The sequence below is a fragment of the Somniosus microcephalus genome, chromosome 11 (assembly GCF_052327205.1).
Source record: "Somniosus microcephalus isolate GS21.2 chromosome 11, FLI_Smic_1.0, whole genome shotgun sequence".
NCBI lineage: Eukaryota > Metazoa > Chordata > Chondrichthyes > Squaliformes > Somniosidae > Somniosus > Somniosus microcephalus.
In genome coordinates, this window is record NC_140997.1 from 108,662,490 (window position 1) to 108,687,510 (window position 25,021).

At 53.2% G+C, this 25,021-nt stretch overlaps 2 protein-coding genes across 2 annotated transcripts in view; one reads left to right on the plus strand and one right to left on the minus strand.

The window, feature by feature from the left end:
- LOC147110818 (FYVE, RhoGEF and PH domain-containing protein 5-like) overlaps positions 1 to 25,021 on the plus strand; it is a 1,561,072-nt gene that overhangs the window by 1,458,007 nt on the left and 78,044 nt on the right. The window lies entirely within an intron of this gene.
- Positions 1 to 25,021, minus strand: part of LOC147110820 (nuclear receptor subfamily 2 group C member 2-like) — a 136,058-nt gene that overhangs the window by 51,109 nt on the left and 59,928 nt on the right. The window contains exons 4-6 of the mRNA XM_086002215.1: positions 13,242 to 13,338; positions 11,444 to 11,628; positions 3,766 to 3,943 (exon numbers count right to left, since the gene is read on the minus strand). Of these exons, the coding sequence (XP_085858341.1) occupies positions 3,766 to 3,943; positions 11,444 to 11,628; positions 13,242 to 13,338 (460 nt within the window). The remainder of the gene's footprint in view (positions 1 to 3,765; positions 3,944 to 11,443; positions 11,629 to 13,241; positions 13,339 to 25,021) is intronic.

Here is a 25,021-nt window from a genome sequence, read left to right on the forward strand (position 1 = left end):
CTTTGTCTTTGACTGTCACTTTAAGTCTGCATACACCTAAGCTATCTATTTTCTGACCATTATAGTTCTTCAGTAGTACTGACTTTTTCTGTATTTTGGGCTTTTCTTTCATATTTTTAATGTCACTCATACTGATTACGTTTGCTTTTGCCCCAGTGTCGAGTTTCAATGTAACTGATGCTCCATTTACCTGCAGTGGGATCATCCATTTGTCCTCTTTTACTGCATTGACGTTATGTTCAGCATTGTCTGAGGGCTGCACATTTTCTGTATCCTTTTCTATATTGTCACATGACACCATTCCTACAAAAAATGTCTCACATAAATCAGTGTCCTCAATCATATTGACTTGTTGCCCTTTCTTTGTTGTTACTTTTGAAAAGCATTGTTTGGCAAAGTGATTCTTTCCATGACATTTTGTGCACATTTTTCCAAACGCTGGGCATTGTTTGAACTGGTGTTTGTAACCACAGCGTTTACAATTAAAAATTCCTTCCTCCGATTGCTTTTCATTTCTGTTCTGCCCATGTTTCTTCCCCTTGTAGGACACAGCACCGGCAGCAGCACTTACTACAATCACATCATTATTGATTTCACTGAAAGTCTTCGCATGCTTTTGAGCTAGCTCGCTGCCTTGGCATATTGTCACAGCATTTTCCAATGTTAGTTCGGTTTCTCTCAACAGACGTTCCCTGACCTTTTTATCATGAATACCAAACACAATTTGGTCACGAATCATGGATGCTTTCAGCTCAGAGAAATTACATGTCTGTGCTTTCAGTTTCAGATCGGTCACAAAGCTATCAAAAGTCTCATTTTGCCGCTGTGTCCTTGAATGGAACACGTATCTTTCATAGGTCTCATTCTTTTTGGGAGGACAATGTGTATCAAATTTCTTTAGCACATCGTCTAAATTTTCTCTGTTCTCCTCTGGATTAAATACAAATGTATTAAATACCTCTATCGCCTGTGGGCCTGCAACCGTAAGCAGCAATGCTACTTTCCTTGCGTCTGGCTTTGTACCGAACCCGATGGCAGCAATGTAGAGTTCGAATTGTTGTTTGAAAGCCTGCCAATTGTAGTCGACATTTCCCATGAGGTTCAATCCTCCTGGTGGCTTCAAAGATTCCATGTCGCGTTTCACAATGTTTAGCAGATTTTCACAACTCCTGGTACCATGTTATGTTCATTAATAACTAGACATTCTTATTATGAACACAGCTAGCTTCTAGCTAGTCATTTATTCAGTACACGTTCTCTAGTTACAGCATCTGTAGAGATTCAGCCTGTGTGCTTCTGTGTGCAGGCAGCCATCTTGACTACAGCCTTCTGGGTAGCCTAGTGCATTGTGGGTAGTGTAGTCTTAAACACATACAACTAAATATACAGCTCTATACAGCTCTACAGCTCCATCTAGTGTACCACTCTAGAATGACATGTTATTGATCATTACACCCTCTGTTAAGGGAAATAGGTCCTCTGTATCCACTTTATCTGTGCCCCTCATAAATTTATACACCTCAATAAGGTCTCTCCTCAGCCTCCTCTGTTCCAAGGAAAACAGACCCAGCCTATCCTCATAGCTAAGATTCTCTACTCCCGGCAACATCCTTGTAAATCTCCTCTGTACCCTCTGTAATGCAATCGCATCTTTCCTGCAATGTGGTGACCAGAACTGCATGCAGTACTCTAGCTGACGCCTAACTAGTGTTTTATACAGTTGAAGCATAACCCCCCTGCTCTTGCATTCTATGTCACGGCTAATAAAGGCAAGCATTCCGTATGCCTTCTTAACCACCTTATCTACTTGGCCTGCTACTTTCAGGGATCTGTGGACTTGCACTCCAAGGTCCCTTTGTTCCTCTATACAACTCAGTGTCCTCCTATTTAATGTGTATTCCCTTTCCTTGTTAGCCCTCCCCAAATGCATTGCCTCAAACTTCTCCAGATTGAATTCCATTTGCCACTGTTCTACCCACCTGACCAATTTATTGATATCTTCCTGCAGTCTACAACTTCCTTCTTCAGTATCAACCCCGCAGCCGATTTCAGTATCATCTGCAAACTTCTTAATCATACACCCTATATTCAAGTCAAGATCATTGATATATACCACAAAAAGCAAGGGACCTAGTACTGAGCCCTGCGGAACCCCACTAGAAACAGCCTTCCAGTCACAAAAACACCCATCAACCATTACCCTCTGCTTCCTGTCTCCAAGCCAGTTTTGAATCCAATTTCACACTTTGCCTTGGATCCCATGGGCTTTTAACTTCGTGACCAGTCTGCCATGTGGAACCTTATCAAAAGCCTTACTAAAGTCCACATACACTACATCAAATGCACTACCCTTATCTACCCTCCTTGTTACCTCCTCAAAAAATTCAATCAAGTTTGTCAGACAAGACCTTCCCTTAACAAATCCGTGCTGACTATCCTTGATTAATCTGTGTCTTTCTAAATGAAGATTTATCCTGTCCTTCAGAATTCTTTCCAATAATTTTCCCACCACCAAGGTTCAGCTGACTGGCCTGTAATTTTTCGGTCTATCCTTTTCTCCCTTTTTAAACAAGGGTACCACATTAGCAGTCCTCCAGTCCTCAGGCACCACACCTGAAGCCAGAGAGGATTGGAAAATGATGGTCAGGGCCTCTGCTATTTCCTCTTTTGCTTCGCTTAACAGCCTGGGATACATTTCATCCGGGCCTGGGGATTTATCCACTTTTAAAGCTGCTAAACCCCTTAATGCTTTCTCTCTCACTGTTTATTTCATTTAATATTTCACACTCCTCCCCCCCGATAGCAATGTCTGCTTCGCCTCTCCTTTGTGAACACAGACGCAAAGTATTCATTAAGAACCCTACCGACGTCTCCCGCCTCCACACACTGTGTGCTATCTAGTCAGAAATGTGTATTTAGCCTGGGCTAGCGTAGCATGCTTTATTATTTTATGTGTTATGAGCGGCAGTACAAAATAGATTAAAATTGACTGTAAATGTTATTCTGTTTATTCACATAATATATGCAAAATAAATCAGCCTGTTGGTTTATAATTGGCCATCCAGAAGGCAGGAGAAACACACATGGGAGCATGTGCAATCTTTCCTGAAGTGCGGTGCCCAGAACTGAATGCAGTGCTCCAATGGGGTTTGACCAAGGCGCTGTACAACTGAAGCAAAACTTTGCAGTCCATTAGCCTTTCTGATTACTTTTTGTAAACAGTGCACTGGTTTTTAGTGATTTGTGTTCAAGGGCACCAAAATCTGGGGGTTTTAAACTTCCCTTTAAACACTTGCCATTCTGTCTGCAGCCTGCCCCCAGCACTACAGTTGACCCTCGGGGACAGGCCATAGCTCCATGTTTCGCTGGGCACCCCTCTGCTCGGCTGCTCAGCATGTGCAGTTCCAGGAAGAGGCAGGAGGCCAGGAATGCCTCCCACAGGCCCCATGGAAGCCCCAGAGACAGCAGGGTCCAATGAGGGGACAGAAACCTGGCCAGATAGGTCTTGGTCCCTTTTCCCCTTCCCTTCCGCGTGGGGAAATGGGCATTCCCTGGAGGCAAAGTTCAAGAATATAGGGTAAATATATGTACAGGCCAAGTACTAACTGACAGCATTGATTGTGTTGGGCCAGAAGTGAGAGGGAAGGATCTGGTATAACAGGTGATATAACGCCACAATGTTGGATCAGGGATTGTGGCGTTTACTGGACTCCTTCGCATTAGAACCTGTGTCACTGGTGCTTTATCCCCGGCATCATCACCAACCTTAAAGGTCACGTGGGTGTCTGTCAGTAAAGGTCCTTCCACCTCTATTATGGGCATCGATTGGTCTCTGCTCATCAGCTGGATATTGGCTGCTCCTATAGATTCCAAACCGTCCATCAGACTGGGTGCACTGCTGCCATCCATGGGGCTCAGTGCTTTTGCCAAAGTGTCGAATGCCCTGCAGTAAAGAACACATCACTAGTGCTTTGCTCCTACTCACAGTGTAATATTACAGCACCACACAGCAACAACTAGAAATATACTCTGTGTCTAACATGTTGCCCTTTAAAAGCCCTGTGCCATTTCTTGGGTAACCCAGAGTATCTGTGTTGTTTTAACAGACAGCCAGGTGCATGTGCATGACTCCCAGTCTGGTGAAGGCTGATGCTCATAGCTGGACTCCTCTGAGAGAGACACTCATTGGCCAAGTTGAAATACAGCTGGCAGTAGATGGTGTCCCAACTATGAAAGGAATGATAATGCTCAGAGATTCACCAGCACCTGCTGACTCCCCACATTCACAACTAGGTTGAAAGGTATGCAGTGCAAGAATAAATTAAATACCTGACTGCTAGGGAAGCCAGGCAAAGTGCACACAGTCAACCACTTGCTGCAAAGCTCAGTGCGACACCAATGCATGGCAACAACAACAACTTGTATTTATACAGCACCTTTAAAGTAGTGAAACGTCTCATGGCGTTTCACAGGAACGATTATCAAACAAAATATGACACCGAACCACATAAGGAGATATTAGGGCAGATGACCAAAAGCTTGGTGAAAGAGGTAGGTTTTAAGGAGCATCTTAAAGGAGGAGAGAGAGGTAGAGGGGCGGAGTGGTTTAGGGAGGGAATTCCAGAGCTTAGGGCCTTGGCAGCTGAAGGCACGGCTGCCAATGGTGGAACGATTAAAATCAGGGACGCGCAAGGGACCAGAAATTGAGGAGCGCAGAGGAGGTTGCAGAGATGGGGAGGTGAGAGGCCATGGAGGGATTTGAAAACAAGGGTGAGAATTTTTAAATCCAGGCGTTGCCAGATTGGGAGCCAATGTAGGTCAGCGAGCACAGGGGTGATGGGTGAATGGGACTTGGTGCGAGTTAGGATATGGGCAGCCGAGTTTTGGGTGACCTCAAGTTTATGTAGGGTGGACGATGGGATGCTGGCCAGGAGAGCGTTGGAATAGTCGAGTCTAGAGGTAACAAAGGCATAGATGAGGGTTTCAGCAGAGGCGGGGCAGAGTTGGGCAATGTTACGGAGGTGGAAGTAGGCAGTCTTGATGATGGAGTAGATATGGGGTATAGCTTATCCCGGGGTCAAATACGACAATAGAAGCAAACACATGTGTGACCAAGTAAAGGGCCTTTGAAGGAGAGGGGCTATTGTGGGTACGGGAATAGATAACCATGCAGTTTGACCACCAATAATCTCAAAATAACAAACTTAATTTGAGTAAACAGGTTTAAAATTCATGGGCCTAGAAATTCAGTATCGCCACGTTTGGGGCGCTACAGCTGGGCGTTCGGTAAATTTAGCGCCCGGCGCAACTTAGCGCCACCTTCGCCGAAATTGAGTTGCATCGCCCCAAGAGGTTGCTGCTGCGCTAAAGCAGGCGGTGCACGACTATCATAAGGCGCTAAGCCGGCGAGCCGAGGCGCTACCACCGAGGGCGGGCGCAGCGCAGGTGTGGCGAGTTATCGATTGCAGGCAGACATGCTGGCGCCGGTCAGCTCTTCAAGGGGGAGGGTCGATTTGGTTTGCAGCCACGCCCTGCACACTGCAGCCCTGAATCTGGGCCTGGACAGACCTGCTTCGACAATGCAACGCCCACGACCATGGAGAAGGCCAGGGAGCGAGCGCAGCGCTTTAGTGAGGGTGCTCTGAAGGTTCTGGTTGGCGCAGTGAAGCGCAGGCAACCTATCCTCTTCCCTGACAGTGGCAGGAGGCCACTGCCCAGTGAATACAGGAAAGCTTGGAGGGAGGTGGCAAACAGAGTGACCTCCAGCAGCATGGTCACCAGGACACCCACGCAATGCAGAAAGAAGTTCAACGACCTCACTCGGGTTGTCAGGGTGAGTACCCTTTCCAGTATCCTCTTCATCCCTGCATGTGCACATCACTTTATGGCCAAAGTGTCCTGAAAGCCCCAATACCCAGCCCTCATCCAACACCTATGACACTCTCATGAAAATCACATGCACATTCACCACTTTACACACTGTCAGGGCTATTTGACCATGGGAGGCAGTGCAGGCAAGATGAGGGCTTGACACAATCAGGGCTATTCCACCATGGGAGGCAGTGCAGGCAAGATCAGGGCTTGACACTGTCAGGGCTATTCCACCATGGGAGGCAGTGCAGGCAAGATCAGGGCTTGACACTGTCAGGGCTATTCCACCATGGGAGGCAGTGCAGGCAAGATCAGGGCTTGACACTGTCAGGGCTATTCCACCATGGGAGGTAGTGCAGGCAAGATCAGGGCTTGACACTGTCAGGTGGAGACAGTGCAGGCAAGATCAGGGCTTGACACTGTCAGGGCTATTCCACCATGGGAGGCAGTGCAGGCAAGATCAGGGCCTGACACTGTCAGGGCTATTCCACCATGGGAGGCAGTGTAGGCAAGATCAGGGCTTGACACTGTCAGGGTTATTCCACCATGGGAGGCAGTGCAGGCAAGATCAGGGCTTGACACTGTCAGGGCTATTCCACCATGGGAGGCAGTGCAGGCAAGATCAGGGCTTGACATTGTCAGGGCTATTCCACCATGGGAGGCAGTGCAGGCAAGAGCCCATCCTTTCTCTTGCAGGGCAAGCTGGCGCACAACAGGAGGCAGCAGCTACGGACCGGGGGCGGCCATCCTGAACTTAAAGACCTCAGCGACCTGGAGCAGTGAGTGGAGTGGATTATAGGAGGCCGGCTGATTGGCTCCGTCGCCACTGGAGATGCCGACCCCGTTCTGGACAGCAATGGTAAGGTCATCACCTTTTGGACCTCTCTCTTTCCACTTGTGCCTCACACCAGCATCCTTATCCTTTGCCACTCTCGAACCAATGCAGTGCATTGCAGCACTCATGCCTCCCTCGCTGCCACCCTGTCCTCATTCTAAAGCAACTCTTGTGCCTGCCTACTTTCAGATGCTGATTCGCCAGGTGAGGAGGCGGGCCCTCAAGCTGGCACTGTGAGTGAATCGGAAGGCGAGGAGGAGGAAGAGGAAGCTGGACCATCAGTGCCACCCTCAACCGAGGCAGCCCATGGCCATGATGGGGACACGGCTTCCCTGGAGGGGAGCGGGGGGGGAGGGTCTGATGAGGGTGAAGCTCCGGGGCCCAGTGGGCTGCAGCAACATGGGAGGGGTAGGGAAGCTCGGCGGCCTTCTCCCCAGAGGGCGAGTTCGGCCTCCAGTCCTGCTACAGTGAGCGCAGAGGAGGTGCGGCTCCTTGGTGAAATGGGCGCCCAGGCTGAGCGCAGGCACACTGAGCTCATGGCTGCAGTGGCAAGGATGCCTGACTGCATAGAGTCACTGGCAAGGAGTGTGCAGGAATTCGGGGCAGCACAGGCCAGGAATCTGCAGGAATTCGGGGCAGCACAGGCCAGGAGTCTGCAGGACTTCGGGGCAGCACAGGCCAGGAGTCTGCAGGACATCGCTGCATCACAGACCAGGAGTCTGCAGGACGTCGCTGCATCACAGGCCAGGAGTCTGCAGGACATCGCTGCATCACATGCGGCTTCTAGCCAAGTGCTTAATCGTGCCATGCATTCACTGGCTGGTCTGATGCAGACACAGATCAGGGCCACATGGGCACTAACTGCTGCCACTCTTGCTGGATCGGCCAGGAATCGCTGGGGCCCTCGCCGCGCCACAGTAGCCCAGCAGTCTGTGCTTCACCAGATTGCTGCGCGTGCTTCAGTTCTGGCCCGTGCGAGTGCCAGTGTCTCGGCCGACCAGGGAGTGCCTGTGCTCTGTCAGGTTGGCAGCCTGCTGCCAACACTGTCACTCCTCCACTGCAGCCGCCACCACCCGTAGGACAGACTGCTGCCGCCCAAGCAGAGTTGGAGCAGTCAGCAGCCGGGCCCTCCAGGCCCAGAGCTGGTCCAGGCCGTCCCCCAAGGGCATCTGCCGACTCACTATCTGGCCCTCAACAGCCTTCCCCCAGCTTTGCTGCAGCCACTGGGGTCCCATTGAGGAGGAGCTGCAGGGCGGGAAGGGGCCAATCGCGCAAGCGAGGTGGATCACCATCGCAGGCCAAAAAGTAGGAGGTGTGGCAAAATGATGAGTTTTTTATGAAGGCCCAGAATGTTGTGTTTGTTTTTTATGAAGGTCGAGAATGTTGTGTTTGTTTTTTATGAAGGCCGAGGATCATAGTCATTTTTGTTTAACTGTTCTGTTCATTTTCTCCAGGTTGTGAGAGCCAGTTATGTGTCTGACTGTTTTTTGGGGGGTTTCTCTGTATTTGTTTGTCATGCGGGAAGGGCACAGAGTTTGTTAAATAAAAAATTGTCTTTATTCAGATTGTCCATGTTTGCACTTTGAACTATTTGTTGCCTTGACCGCCTCAGGGTTTGCGGAGCGGCTCCATTCATGTTCTTTCAATGGCACAAGCCATTCCCTGAGAGGAGGCCGAGAACTGACTTGCAATAAGCCGCTGACGGACGACCCTTGCACTTTGTGCCTCACTCCCGTCTTGGTGCTCCTCCTCCTCCTCCGGTGGTCCTCCAATGTCTGCTGGCAGTGGCTGAGCCCTGAGGATAGCCAGGTTGTGCAGCATGCAGCACACTACAACGAAATGGGAGACTCGCTCAGGCGAGTACTGTAGGGCTCCCCGGAATGGTCCAGACAGTGGAACCGTTGCTTCAGCACGCCGATTCTGTGCTCAATGATGTTCCTGGTCGCTTGATGGCTGTCATTGTATCGTTCTTCAGTGGGGTGGTGGGCGCACGGAGTGGGGTCATCAGCCAGGTGCACAAAGGATAGCCCTTGCCCCCGAGAAGCCAGCCTCCTGGGTGAGCCAGGGCTTCGAAAATGTCTGCCACAGAAGTCTGGCGCAGGATGAAGGCGTTGTGGCTTCTGCCTGGAAAGCGGGCATTGACAGCTAGTATGAGCTGCCTGTGGTCACACACCAACTGGACGTTCAGCGAATGGTAGCCCTTCCGGTTGCGGTAATCCTCGGCATTCTGTAGAGGCGCCCGCAAAGCCACATGCGTGCAGTCAATGGCACCCTGGACCATGGGGAAGCCAGCTATTCTTGCAAATCCCATTGCACGCTCTTGCTGCTTGTCCAGGGTCATGGGGAAGGAAATGTACTGACGTCTCCTTCTGAAGAGGACATTCGTGACCTGGTGGATGCAGCAATGCACCGTGAGCTGGGAGATATTGGCAATGTCCCCAGTAGCGGATTGGAAGGAGCCGGTGGCATAGAAGCTGAGAGCCACTGTCACCTTCACCGACAGAGACGTCCTGCTCCTCAGCTGAGGCTGCAGATCTCTCTGCAGCAGGTGGCAGATCTCAGTGACCACCTCCCTTCTGAATCGAAGCCTCCGAATGCACTGCTCCTCAGACATGTTGAGGTAGGAGAAGTGCTGGCGGTATACCCTGGGAGGGTAAGGCCTCCTGTGCCAACGCCTGTTGGCCCTTCTCCGTCTGGCCATGATTGGCACTCTTTCTCAGCATCTCTGAGCCCTTTCAATGCAATGCAGAAACCCAACGTTTCCACCCATTGCAGCCCCCATTATATGTGGCCACTCAAGGCTATGGCACTGAAAAATAAATCCAACTGCAAAGCTCTGGCCTGAAGCCAGAAGTACCTGTGCGAGCGCTGAGTCAAAGCAGAAAGCTCTCTCCCTTTGTCTCTCTCCAAATCTCTCTCCCTCACACAGAAGGAGTGGAACAAAATGGCTGCCATAAAGAATGCAGGAAGAGTCCCCTTTAAATAGCGCCCCCCCAGCACCACAGCGACTGGGAACCGTTCCACTCAACCAGTCGTTGGGAGCGCCAGGCGCAAAGAAGGGGGGCGCCACTGAAGTTCCGGTTCTGGGCGCACCAAGGGCGTTGCACCATGAAATGATGTCAGGGTCTGCGCGCGCAGCTGAGCAGGCGCTGCGGTTTTGCGCCGCCGTTAATTCTTGACTCAAGTTCGTGAGAGGCGCAGATCGCGCCGCGCCCAGGCGCTAGCTGCTTCGTGCCCCACTTCTCGCCCTCTTAAGGCGCTAGCGGCTGGCGCTAACAACTGAATTTCTAGGCCATGATGTGCTAGGTCTGACCCTTCACCCACACCATGACCTGCAAGGTCTGACCTTTCACCCTCACCGTGACCTGCAAGATCTGAATGTTCACCCTCACCGTGACCTGCAAGATCTGACCGTTCACCCTCACCATGACCTGCAAGATCTGACCGTTCACCCTCACCATGACCTGCAAGATCTGACCGTTCACCCTCACCATGACCTGCAAGGTCTGACCCTTCACCTGCACCATGACCTGCAGGGTCTGATCTTTGACCTGCAGGGTCTGACCCTTGCTCTGAGCGGCAAAGGATTGATTTTCGCTGTTCACCTCATGTACATTTGCCCAGAAACTTTTTGTGGGCTTGTCAGTGGAGATTTCCACTAATCTGGCATATGTTTCAGTGTGGTGCCCTCTACAGGAGATCAGTGGCATGTGTGAGTAACATCTGCAATATTCATTTTCTTCTGAAGGAATTAGACTCCATACTTGTAAAATTATTTTTTCAGGGCCAGAGAGGTTGTTCAGCAGTAATTATCACTTATTACGCTGTTAAAAACTCACTCACTCTTAAATATACCAGCCGTAACTTTTTCAGCCATTTTTAGTGCGGAACTAGTGGGCAAGTACAGCAAGTTCACACCATTGCAGTGATTTCAATGCCGAGTCTATGGGTGAGGACTGAAACAGCGCATCTTATGGAGGAGCAGGGAATCTCTGACAGCAACATCTGGGTTTCCACATTTAACAGGGCATCTGTGGATGCCAGAAGTTACTGGCGGATTTACCCTGTAATAACAGCGATGCTAACAGCCTCGCCCTTATTATTACAGCAAAATCTGGGCCAATATGTTCTTTGTTTTAGCCATTCGTGCATATAAATACATAACATTACTCGTTCAGGAAGCCCACTGCTCTTCTTGCTGGGGACAGTGTCTCTGTGACCTGGCTCAAATGTCCACCCTTCACATCCAAACAGTGAGTGTTGGCAAGTTAATGGACTGTGGGAGGCATCACAGCCAAAGATCCTGTTGCCATCTGATGGACACACACGTGCACTCTCCAGCAGCAATCTTTCGCCCAGGGACACCATTAATAACTCTGACAGAAGGCCCTTTATCGTTAGAGAACCACTGCATTTCAAGCCGGCCAAAAGAAGCCCACAGGTTATCATCTTCATTTCTACACTGATGTCACAAAGATTTAACAATCATTCCAGTTTTAACTGAAGCAAACACTAAAAAGCTCCACAAATAACCTCCTGATTGCCAGGGCCAGAATACAGACTGCTGCTTGAGATTGATTGAGGTTCACTTGAGAGTGACTCACGACATCAATCATCGTGGGAATAGAACCGTATTAAATAGAAATAAGTCACTGCTTGCTCTCTCTTCACTCAGAGAACCCAGACAGACAGCCATTAGGTTGCTGATGGACGACACAGAGAGGTAGTTGTGTGTACCGTGTAATCTCACTGGTAGACTGGTCCTCTTGTTGCAGATCTATGACACTGACTTCTCCATTATGAAGTGCTTCAATTGCTGTAAGGTCAGTCAGACTCTGTGAATCCTCTTTGCCCTTGCTGACGTTTGCTAGTGAGGTGACGACATTAGCCAGCGTACCCAAATCACCTTGGCTTGTTTCAGCCTAAAACAAAGAGATAAAGTGGAACTGATCGCACCATTGATCTACAGACACTGGGAGGCACCAGTGATATCTGGGTACCTCCAGCCAAATCTCTGTACACGTCAGACACACTGGGCATAATTTTTCCAGCAATCCAGAGCATCACAGTGTAAAAATGGCATTTTATTAATTTGCTGAAGAAAGTAATAGATAATTGTATTGTTCCAGATTCGGGCCATTCGCGGATCAGTGACATGAGTTACTCGTGGAATCTGAGCACCTTAGTTTTAATAGGATTTGACTCCCATTGCCCAAATCTACTTTGATAATAGAGTAACCCGGGGTCTAACCCGTGTGACCTAAACCAGATATTCATGTCTTTCACACTTTCAATTCTTCAATTTCTGCTGACAGATAAATAGATCACTTAGTGAGATGAGGCTTGATAGCAATTATTAAGCTGCTTTGTTTCATAGCAAGTTATGACCAGGTTCATTGATTTTAAACAATGCAACTTGTCTTCGCATAATAATACAAAATAATGAACATGCTACACCTCCCCACATCACTGGGTTGTCTTTCATGAACTAATAACTCTTCCGCATTCTGGCCTTCAGCACAGTGCAGAACGCCCTGTCCCTGCTGTCTCCTCAGCCTGACTCCAGTTTAATCGACCTGACTACTCCACAACCCAAGCGTGAAATCCACCAGCCTAACTTGCCAATGACCACTGTTGAGTTCAAATGAACAGAGTTATCGCTGCAACAATGAGTGTGAACAAACATTAGAACGTTTTCATTGTCTCCAGCATGCTGGTTCACATGCTGCTCTTCTAAATCTTACTCTAAATCTTCCAGCCTGGCTGCTCGGTGAATGAAACGCCTTAAGAGCTACGTTTAGCTCAATGATAGTACTTTTAACATATATTACACCTAGGTCCCCATGTGGCAGCATAGTCAGAAATCCCAAAGCATGACAGCTGTCAACTCCTTGTAATTTATTCCTCTCATCTCTCAGTCTCATCAAGTTCCCTTTCCATGCCTGTGTGGTCAATAGCCTTCCATCACTCATACCTCCCTCATGCTGGGGAGACCCTTTCCCGCTTATTCCATCTCCCTCCCAGGGCCAACTGTGCCCAATTACAGTAAATAGGCCGAATATGCAGCAGCTGTGCATGCTCAGATGGCTCTGACATCCGCGAGACTTTACTGCTGTATTAAAAGCTTGAAACTGATGCTCAAGCAGGTTGCTCCTGAAAAGGAGAAAGCTGAAACTGCTCACAAATGCAACACAATGCTCGCGATTTGCAGTTACTCATAACTGGGTGGGAAAAACTACCATTTACAAGTGAATGCCAACCACACTGTGGGAACACTGGTGGATGGGTGAGGGCACCAGCTTCATGCAGTGAAGGAAGAAACATGGCCTGTAACAAACTATTTCCTCTTTCTAGTCAATTGTGTTTTGAAGAGACGATAACATTCCCCTGTTGATGAAAGATATGACAGGACAACAAACGAGGGAGAATTCTACTTTACATGATATAACCATGTGACATAGAAATCATTCACTCCAGATTGATTCCTCTAACTGGGACTTCATTATATTTAACAGACACATGACAATCGTCCCACCTTAGAGTCTGCAGCCACTAGAACAGCACCACTGTCTGTCCGTATTAATGGCTGCTGAATATTCACCAGTGCTCCTGATTCAAACAGACCAGTCTGCCTGCAAGAAAATGGAAAACAAGAATTGGTAATGTATGTATAACCTATTAAGACTCATCTCTTATTCTACTTCATTGTTTCCCACAACCCCATAACCAACAAACGTGAACTGATCAGAGAGAGCCAGCGTGGATTTGTTCAGGGGCAGCACGGTGGCATAGTGGTTAGCACTGTTGCCTCACAGCGCCAGGGCCCCGGGTTCGAATCCGGCCTCGGGCGACTGTCTGTGTGGAGTTTGCACATTCTCCGTGTTTGCGTGGGTTTCCTCCGGGTGCTCCGGTTTCCTCCCACAGTCCAAAGATGTGCGAGTTAGGTTGATTGGCTATGATAAATTGACCCTTAGTGTTAGGGGGATTAAATACGTGGGGTTACGGGGATAGGGTGGGATATGTGTTGGTGTAGGGGTTACGGGGATCGGGTGGGGTATGTGTCGGTGCAGGCTCGATGGGCCGAAATGGCCTCTATCTGCACTGTGGGGATTCTGTGATTCTGTTACTACGTGGTAGATAATGGCATGTCTACAGATGTTGTTTATATGGACTTCCAGAAGGCATTCGGTAGGTTCCACATAGAAGGCTGTTAGCAAAGATGGGATTGGAGGTAGCTTTTTGACATGGTTGGGGAATTGGTTAGGAGGTAGGAGACAGAGAGTAGGAATAATGGGTATGTACTCCAATGGGCAGGATGTGTAGTGGTGTCGCCGAGGGATCTGTAATGAGGCCTCAGCGTTTCACTGTTAATGACTTGGATGAAGGAATAGAGAGCCGTATATTATAAGTTTGCTGACGACACTAAGGTGACACAGTAAATAGTGTAGATGGGAGCAGAAGGTTGCAAAGGGACATTGACAGATTAAGTGAGTGGGTAAAACTGTGGCAGATGGAGTTCAATGTGGGAAAGTGTGAGGTCATCCACTTTGGATCCACTAAGAAAGATAGATCAGAGTATTTTCTAAATGGTGAGAAGTTAGGAATTGTGGAGGAGCAGAGAGATTTAGGGCTCCAAGTTCAGAAATCCTAAAAGCTAGTGGACAGGTACTAAAAATGGTTTAAGGGGCTAATGGAATGATGGCCTTTATCTCAAGAGGGCTGGGATAAAAAAGGGGTGGAAGTTATGTTCCAGATGTACAGAGCTCTGGTTAGACCCCCATCTGGAGTAACTGCATTCAGTTCTGGGCACCGCACCACAGGAAGGGTATATTGGCCTTGAAGAGGGTGCAGCACAGATTCACCAGAATGATACCGGGGCTAAAAGGGTAAAATTATGAGAACAGGTTGCATAAACTAGGATTGTATTCCCTTTAGTATAGAAGATTAATGGGTGATCAATTGAGGAGTTTAAGATGATTAATGGAGTTGATCGTGTAGATCGAGAGAAACTATTTCCTCTGGTGGGTGAGTCCAGAACAAGAGACCATAACCTTAAAATTAGAGCTCGGCCATTCAGGGGTGATGTCAGAAGGTACTTCTTCACATGGGAAATGGAAATCTGGAACTCTCTCCCCAAAAAGCTGTTGAGTCTCGGTCAATTGAAAATGTGAAAATGTAGACTGATCGATTTTTGTTGGTTAAGGCTAGAATCATAGAATGATACAGCACAGGAGGCCGGCCATTCAGCCCATCGTGCCCGTGCTGGCTCTCTGAAAGAGCTCTCCAATTAGTCCCACTCTCCTGCTCTTTCCCCATTGCCCTGCAAATTTCTCCTTTTCAAGTATTTATCCAATTCCTTTTGAAAGTTACTATTGAACCACCCTTTCAGGCAATGCATTCCAGATCCTAACAACTCGCTGTGTAAAAACAATTCTCCTTAATTCCCCCTGTACCTTTTGCCAATCACCTTAAATCTGTGTCTTCTGGTTACCAAGCCGCCTGTCAGTGGAAACAGTTTCTCCCTATCTGCTCCATTAAAACTCCTCATGATTCTGAACACCTCCATCAAATCTCTCCGTAACCTTCTCTGCTCCAAGGAAAAAAACACCAGCTTTTCCAGTCTCTCCACATAACTGAAGTCCCTCATCCCTGGTACCATTCTAATAAATCTCTGCCGCACCCTCTCCAAGGCCTTGGCATCCTTCCTAAAGTGTGGTGCCCAGAATTGGACACAATACTCCAGTTAACGCTTCACCAGTGATTTATGAAGGTTTACCATAACTTCCTTGTTTTTGTACTATATGCCAGTTAATAAACCCATAGATCCCATATGCTTTATAAACTTGGCTGACCATATGTCCCCACTTTCCAGGAACAGTCCCCAGATGAGGTGCTGTGTCCCTGGGCAAACAAGGTCCCCGGAAGAGTCCGGGTTCAAAAAATCCCGTTCCTGAAGTGTACCCCCAGGCAGTGTGTGTCTCCCACTGGGTAGTGAGTGTACCCCCGGGCATTGAGTGTCTCAACCCGGGCAGTGAGCGTATGCCCCCCCTACCCCCCCCCCCCGGGCAGTGAGTGTCGCCCCTGGGCAATGAGTGTCCCCCCCTGGGCAGTGAGTGTCCCCCCTGGGGCAGTGAGTGTCCCCCTGGGCAATGAGTGTCCCCCCTGGGCAGTGAGTGTCCCCCCCTGGGCAGTGAGTGTCCCCCCTGGGCAGTGAGTGTCCCCCCTGGGCAGTGAGTGTCCCCCCTGGGCAGTGAGTGTCCCCCCCTGGGCAGTGAGTGTCCCCCCTGGGCAGTGAGTGTCCCCCCTGGGCAGTGAGTGTCCCCCCTGGGCAGTGAGTGTCCCCCCTGGGCAGTGAGTGACCCCCTGGGCAGTAAGTGTCCCACTGGGCAGTGAGTGTTCCCCCTGGGCAGTGAGTGTCCCCCCTGGGCAGTGAGTGTCCCCCCTGGGCAGTGAGTGTCCCCCCCGGGCAGTGAGTGTGCTCCCTGGGCAGTGAGTGTCCCCCCTGGGGCAGTGAGTGTCCCCCCTGGGCAGTGAGTGTCCCCCCCGGGCAGTGAGTGTCCTCCCTGGGGCAGTGAGTGTCCCCCCCTGGGCAGTGAGTGTCCCCCCTGGGCAGTGAGTGTCCCCCCTGGGCAGTGAGTGTCACCCCCGGGCAGTGAGTGTCCCCCCCGGGCAGTGAGTGTCCCCCCCGGGCAGTGAGTGTCACCCCCGGGCAGTGAGTGTCACCCCCGGGCAGTGAGTGTCACCCCCGGGCAGTGAGTGTCACCCCCGGGCAGTGAGTGTCCCCCCCGGGCAGTGAGTGTGCTCCCTGGGCAGTGAGTGTGCTCCCTGGGCAGTGAGTGTGCTCCCTGGGCAGTGAGTGTCCTCCCTGGGGCAGTGAGTGTCCCCCCCTGGGCAGTGAGTGTCCCCCCTGGGCAGTGAGTGTCCCCCCTGGGCAGTGAGTGTCACCCCCGGGCAGTGAGTGTCCCCCCTGGGCAGTGAGTGTCACCCCCGGGCAGTGAGTGTCACCCCCGGGCAGTGAGTGTCACCCCCGGGCAGTGAGTGTCACCCCCGGGCAGTGAGTGTCACCCCCGGGCAGTGAGTGTCCCCCCCGGGCAGTGAGTGTGCTCCCCGGGCAGTGAGTGTGCTCCCTGGGCAGTGAGTGTCCCCCCTAGGGCAGTGAGTGTCACCCCTGGGCAGTGAGTGTCACCCCCGGGCAGTGAGTGTGCTCCCTGGGCAGTGAGTGTGCTCCCTGGGCAGTGAGTGTCCCCCACTGGGCAGTGAGTGTCCCCCCGGGCAGTGAGTGTCCCCCCTGGGCAGTGAGTGTCCCCCTGGGCAGTGAATGTCCCCCTGGGCAGTGAGTGTCCCCCCCTGGGCAGTGAGTTTCCCCCCCTGAGCAGTGAGTGTCCCCCCCGGGCAGTGAGTGTCCCCCCCGGGCAGTGAGTGTCCCCCCCGGGCAGTGAGTGTCCCCCCCGGGCAGTGAGTGTCCCCCCCGGGCAGTGAGTGTCCCCCCCTGGGCAGTGAGTGTCCCCCCCTGGGCAGTGAGTGTCCCCCCTGGGCAGTGAGTGTCCCCCCTGGGGAGTGAGTGTCCCCCCCTGGGCAGTGAGTGTCCCCCCTGGGCAGTGAGTGTCCCCCCTGGGGAGTGAGTGTCCCCCCCTGGGCAGTGAGTGTCCCCCCTGGGCAGTGAGTGTCCCCCCTGGGCAGTGAGTGTCCCCCCTGGGGAGTGAGTGTCCCCCCCGGGCAGTGAGTGTACCCCCCCTGGGCAATGAGTGTCCCCCCCCTGGGCAGTGAGTGTCCCCCCCTGGGCAGTGAGTGTCCCCCCTGGGCAGTGAGTGTCCCCCCCAGGCACTGTCACTCTCTCCCCTCACCGTCACTCCCCCCTCACTGTCACTCTCTCCCCCCTCACCGTCACTCTCTCCCCTCACCATCACACTCTCCCCACTCACCGTCACTCTCTCCCCTCACCGTCACTCTCCCCACTCATCGTCACTCTCTCCCTCCTCACCCTCACTCTCTCTCCCCTCACCCTCACTCTCTCTCCCCTCACTCTCACTCCCCTCAGCCTCACTCTCTCTTCCCTCACCCTCTCTCCCCTCACCGTCACTCTCTCCCCACTCACCGTCACTCTCTCCCCACTCACCGTCACTCTCTCTCCCCTCATCGTCACTCTCCCACCTCACTGTCACTCTCTCCCCCCTCACCGTCACTCTCTCCCCACCATCACTCTCTCCCCACCATCACTCTCTCCTCACCATCACTCTCTCCCCCCTCACCGTCACTCTCTCCCCATTCACCGTCACTCTCTCCCCACTCACCGTCACTCTCTCTCCCCTCATCGTCACTCTCCCACCTCACTGTCACTCTCTCCCCCCTCACCGTCACTCTCTCCCCACCATCACTCTCTCCCCACCATCACTCTCTCCTCACCATCACTCTCTCCCCCCTCACCGTCACTCTCTCCCCACCATCACTCTCTCCCCACCATCACTCTCTCCTCACCATCACTCTCTCCCCCCTCACCGTCACTCTCTCCCCACCATCACTCTTTCCCCTCACCATCACTCTCTCCTCACCATCACTCTCTCCCCCCTCACCGTCACTCTCTCCCCACTCACCGTCACTCTTTCCCCTCACCATCACTCTCTCCCCACCATCACTCTCTCCCCACCATCACTCTCTCCCCACCATCACTCTCTCCCCACCATCACTCTCTCCCCACCATCACTCTCTCCTCACCATCACTCTCTCCCCCCTCACCGTCACTCTCTCCTCACCGTCACTCTTCCCCCTCACCGTCACTCTCTCCCCACCATCACTCTCTCCCTTCACCTGTGAAGGAATAAGCCATATAACCTATTCAGAAAAATACACCATTCTATGAAAGAATTCTGGCCTATGACAAACTGGATCTGGAAATCTAGAAACCTAACTATGAAAAAGCTGTGATAGCATTCTGGCTATTGAGATAGTTGTTGACACTGAATCAATAACCTTATTGAAACAGATGGTTAAAGGCTCCTGACAGTCTGAACCTTTGGGAACAAGACAATAGTTCACCCTGTACAAGGTGTTCTAATTTACACCTCGTAAAGAAACACATAAAAGTAACAAACATCTGCCTTCGTAAAAATGATACCAAGTAAAACGCACCTGCTGTTACACCGTTTTTTATGATAAACTTAGAACACCTAGAGGAGAGACATATTTCTGTAGTGCTGCCAGCTGAGGTGACGGTAAGAATTGCAGGGGTCAGCAGAAAAATGATTAGAGATAATTAGCTTACATCAGCAGAAAACCTTAAAGGAAATACCACTGGAAAAGCGTATAAATTTTGAACTCTCAAATGGGATAGCAGGCTCGCTTAAAAGGGCAAAGCGATTCTCGGCTTCAGAGCCAGCTCTGTAAGTCTCCAACTCTTTGTACCTCGGGGATCAAAGGTACTGTATTTGATTTTGGTGGATATCCTGAATAAAACTAAGAACTATAAAACTGCAGCAATGTTAAGATTTGAGAGTAAGGATCTCTGATAATAGAATTGTAAAGCTTTCTCTTTTTAGAACTGTTAATGTTGCGATTGACTCACCAACTGTAAATTATATGTCGGTTCTTTAATAAATCTATATATTTTTAAGAATTGTCTCACATAATACTTCTGTATCAAACTCGCAAAATCAATCTCTGTACACTCTTTGGTGAGGAGTTGCAGAATTCTGGGGAAGTTTTCCGGACCCTCATAATATCCGGAAGGTTTCAGTCTAGCTAAACGTATTAAAAGTGTTATCTGGAGGATGGTAACATTTTCAGGTTGTTCCTTTCCTTTAGGGAGAGATAGTCCGGAACTTTCGACCCAATTAAGAGTCTTTAGGATTCGGGTACCTCAAACTTTTTAGTTGAAAGTGAGGAATACGCCTGATCCAGGGTAGCCCTAAAGGGGCTAGGACTAGTAATTATCCCTTCACACCGTCACTCTCTCCCCCCTCGCTGTCACTCGCCCCCCTCACCGTTACTCTCTCCCCACTCACCGTCACTCCCTCCCCCCTCACCGTCACTCCCTCCCCCCTCACCGTCACTCTCTCCCCTCATCACCGACACTCTCTCTCCTCATCGTCACTCTCTCCACTCACCGTCACTCTCTCCACTCACCGTCACTCTCCCCCCTCACCGTCACTCTCTCCTCACTCACCGTCACTGCCTCCCCCCACCGTCACTGCCTCCCCCCACCGTCACCCTCCCCCCTCACCGTCACTCTCTCCCCCCTCACCATCACTCTCTCCCCCTCACCGTCACTCTCCCCCCTCACCGTCACTCTCCACCCTCACCGTCACTCTCCCCCCCACCGTCACTTTCTCTCTCCTCACCGTCACTCTCCCCCAACCGTCACACTCTCTCTCCTCACCGTCACTCTCTCCTCTCACCGTCACTCTCCCCCCTCACCGTCACTCTCTCCTCACTCACCGTCACTTTCCCCCTCACCGTCACTGCCTCCCCCCACCGTCACTGCCTCCCCCCACCATCACCCTCCCCCCTCACCGTCACTCTCTCCCCCCTCACCATCACTCTCTCCCACTCACCGTCACTCTCCCCCCTCACCGTCACTCTCCACCCTCACCGTCACTCTCCACCCCACCGTCACTTTCTCTCTCCTCACCGTCACTCTCCCCCAACCGTCACACTCTCTCTCCTCACCGTCACTCTCTCCTCTCACCGTCACTCTCCCCCCTCACCGTCACTCTCTCCTCACTCACCGTCACTTTCCCCATCACCGTCACTGCCTCCCCCCACCGTCACTGCCTCCCCCCACCGTCACCCTCCCCCCTCACCGTCACTCTCTCCCCCCTCACCATCACTCTCTCCCCCTCACCGTCACTCTCCCCCCTCACCGTCACTCTCCCCCCCCACCGTCACTTTCTCTCTCCTCACCGTCACTCTCCCCCAACCGTCACACTCTCTCTCCTCACCGTCACTCTCCCTCCTCACCGTCACTCTCTGTCTCTCCTCACCATCACTCTCCCCCTCACCGTCACTCTCTCTCACCACCATCACTCGCTCCCCTCACCTTCACTCTCCGCTCACCGTCACTCTCCCCCCTCACCGTCACTCTCCCTCCCCATCACTCTAACCAATCACCGTCACTCGCTCCCCTCACCGTCAAGCTCTTCCCTCACCATCACTCTCTCTCTCCTCACAGTCACTCTCACCCCTCACCGTCACTCTCCCCCTCACTGTCAACCTCTTACCCCGTCACTCTTCCCCCTCACCATCACTCTCCCCCCTCACTGTCACGCTCTCTCCCCGAACCGTCACTCTCTCCCCACTTACCGTCACACTCTCTCCCCTCACCGTCACTCTCTCTCCCCTCACCGTCTCTCTCCCCCCTCACCGTCACTCTCTCCCCCCTCGCCGTCACTCTCCCCCCTCGCGGTCACTCTCCCCCCTCGCGGTCACTCTCTCCCCCCTTACCGTCACTCTCTCCCCTCACCGTCACTCTCTCCCCTCACCGTCACTCTCTCCCCTCACCGTCACTCTCTCCCCTCTCCGTCACTCTCTCCCCTCTCCGTCACTCTCTCCCCTGTCACTCTCTCCCCCCTCACCATCACTCTATCCCCCCTCACCATTACTCTCTCCCCTCATCGTCACTCTCTCCCCTCTCCGTCACTCTCTCCCCTCACCGTCACTCTCCCCCCTCACCGTCACTCTCTCCCCTCACCGTGACTCTCTCCCCTCACCGTCACTCTCCCCCCTCACCGTCACTCTCGCTACCCTCACCGTCACTCTCCCCTCACCGTCACTCTCTCTCCCCTCACCGTCACACTCTCCCCTCAATGTCACTCTCTCCCTTCACCGTCACTCTCCCCCTAACCGTCACTCTCTCCCTCACCGTCACTCTCTCCCCTCACCGTCACTCTCTCCCCTCACCGTCACTCTCTCTCCTCACCGTCACTCTCTCTCCTCACCGTCACTCTCGCCCCTCACCGTGACTCTCGCCCCTCACCGTCACTCTCCCCCTCACCGTGACTCTCTCCCCTCTGTCACTCAATCCCCCCTCACCGTCACTCTCTCCCCTCACCGTCACTCTCTCCCCTCTCCGTCATTCTCCCCCCTCACCGTCACTCTCCCCCCTCTGTCACTCAATCCTCCCTCACCGTCACTCTCTCCCCTCACCGTCACTCTCTCCCCTCTCCGTCACTCTATCCCCTCACCGTCACTCTCCCCCCTCACCGTCACTCTTCCCCTCACCATCACTCTCTCCCCTCTGTCACTCAAACCCCCCTCACCGGCACTCTCTCCCCTCACCATCACTCTCTCCCCTCAGCGTCACTCTATCCCTTCACCGTCACTCTCCCCCCTCACCGTCACTCTCCCCCCTCACCGTCACTCTCTCCCCTCGCGGTCACTCTCCCCCCTCGCGGTCACTCTCTCCCCCCTTACCGTCACTCTCCACTCATCACTATCACTCTCCCCACTCACCGTCACTCTCCCCACTCATTGTCACTCTCTCCCTTCACCGTCACTCTCCCCCTCACCGTCACTCTCTCCCCTCACCGTCACCCTCTCCCCTCACAGTCACCCACTCCACTCACCGTCACCCTCTCCTCTCACCGTCACCCTCTCCCCTTCACCATCACTCTCTCCCCTCACTGTCACTCTCCCCCCTCACCGTCACTCTCCCCCCTCACCGTCACTCTCCCCCCTCACTCTCCCCCCTCACTGTCACTCTCTCCCTTCACCGTCACTCTCCCCCAACCGTCACACTCTCTCTCCTCACCGTCACTCTCTCCTCTCACCGTCACTGTCCCCCCTCACCGTCACTCTCTCCTCACTCACCGTCACTTTCCCCCTCACCGTCACTGCCTCCCCCCACCGTCACTGCCTCCCCCCACCATCACCCTCCCCCCTCACCGTCACTCTCTCCCCCCTCACCATCACTCTCTCCCACTCACCGTCACTCTCCCCCCTCACCGTCACTCTCCACCCTCACCGTCACTCTCCCCCCCACCGTCACTTTCTCTCTCCTCACCGTCACTCTCCCCCAACCGTCACACTCTCTCTCCTCACCGTCACTCTCTCCTCTCACCGTCACTCTCCCCCCTCACCGTCACTCTCTCCTCACTCACCGTCACTTTCCCCCTCACCGTCACTGCCTCCCCCCACCGTCACCCTCCCCCCTCACCGTCACTCTCTCCCCCCTCACCATCACTCTCTCCCCCTCACCGTCACTCTCCCCCCTCACCGTCACTCTCCCCCCTCACCGTCACTCTCCCCCCCCACCGTCACTTTCTCTCTCCTCACCGTCACTCTCCCCCAACCGTCACACTCTCTCTCCTCACCGTCACTCTCCCTCCTCACTGTCACTCTCTGTCTCTCCTCACCATCACTCTCCCCCTCACCGTCACTCTCTCTCACCACCATCACTCTCTCCCCTCACCTTCACTCTCCGCTCACCGTCACTCTCCCCCCTCACCGTCACTCTCCCTCCCCATCACTCTAACCAATCACCGTCACTCGCTCCCCTCACCGTCAAGCTCTTCCCTCACCATCACTCTCTCTCTCCTCACAGTCACTCTCACCCCTCACCGTCACTCTCCCCCTCACTGTCAACCTCTTACCCCGTCACTCTTCCCCCTCACCATCACTCTCCCCCCTCACTGTCACTCTCTCTCCCCGAACCGTCACTCTCTCCCCACTTACCGTCACACTCTCTCCCCTCACCGTCTCTCTCCCCCCTCACCGTCACTCTCTCCCCCCTCACCGTCACTCTCCCCCCTCGCGGTCACTCTCCCCCCTCGCGGTCACTCTCTCCCCCCTTACCGTCACTCTCTCCCCTCACCGTCACTCTCTCCCCTCACCGTCACTCTCTCCCCTCTCCGTCACTCTCTCCCCTCTCCGTCACTCTCTCCCCTGTCACTCTCTCCCCCCTCACCATCACTCTATCCCCCCTCACCATTACTCTCTCCCCTCATCGTCACTCTCTCCCCTCTCCGTCACTCTCTCCCCTCACCGTCACTCTCCCCCCTCACCGTCACTCTCGCTACCCTCACCGTCACTCTCCCCTCACCGTCACTCTCTCTCCCCTCACCGTCACACTCTCCCCTCAATGTCACTCTCTCCCTTCACCGTCACTCTCCCCCTAACCGTCACTCTCTCCCTCACCGTCACTCTCTCCCCTCACCGTCACTCTCTCCCCTCACCGTCACTCTCTCTCCTCACCGTCACTCTCTCTCCTCACCGTCACTCTCGCCCCTCACCGTGACTCTCGCCCCTCACCGTCACTCTCCCCCTCACCGTGACTCTCTCCCCTCTGTCACTCAATCCCCCCTCACCGTCACTCTCTCCCCTCACCGTCACTCTCTCCCCTCTCCGTCATTCTCCCCCCTCACCGTCACTCTCCCCCCTCTGTCACTCAATCCTCCCTCACCGTCACTCTCTCCCCTCACCGTCACTCTCTCCCCTCTCCGTCACTCTATCCCCTCACCGTCACTCTCCCCCCTCACCGTCACTCTTCCCCTCACCATCACTCTCTCCCCTCTGTCACTCAAACCCCCCTCACCGGCACTCTCTCCCCTCACCATCACTCTCTCCCCTCAGCGTCACTCTATCCCTTCACCGTCACTCTCCCCCCTCACCGTCACTCTCCCCCCTCACCGTCACTCTCTCCCCTCGCGGTCACTCTCCCCCCTCGCGGTCACTCTCTCCCCCCTTACCGTCACTCTCCACTCATCACTATCACTCTCCCCACTCACCGTCACTCTCCCCACTCATTGTCACTCTCTCCCTTCACCGTCACTCTCCCCCTCACCGTCACTCTCTCCCCTCACCGTCACCCTCTCCCCTCACAGTCACCCACTCCACTCACCGTCACCCTCTCCTCTCACCGTCACCCTCTCCCCTTCACCATCACTCTCTCCCCTCACTGTCACTCTCCCCCCTCACCGTCACTCTCCCCCCTCACCGTCACTCTCCCCCCTCACCCTCCCCCCTCACCATCACTCTCCCCCCTCACTGTCACTCTCTCCCTTCACCGTCACTCTCCCCCAACCGTCACACTCTCTCTCCTCACCGTCACTCTCTCCTCTCACCGTCACTCTCCCCCCTCACCGTCACTCTCTCCTCACTCACCGTCACTTTCCCCCTCACCGTCACTGCCTCCCCCCACCGTCACTGCCTCCCCCCACCGTCACCCTCCCCCCTCACCGTCACTCTCTCCCCCCTCACCATCACTCTCTCCCCCTCACCGTCACTCTCCCCCCTCACCGTCACTCTCCCCCCTCACCGTCACTCTCCCCCCCCACCGTCACTTTCTCTCTCCTCACCGTCACTCTCCCCCAACCGTCACACTCT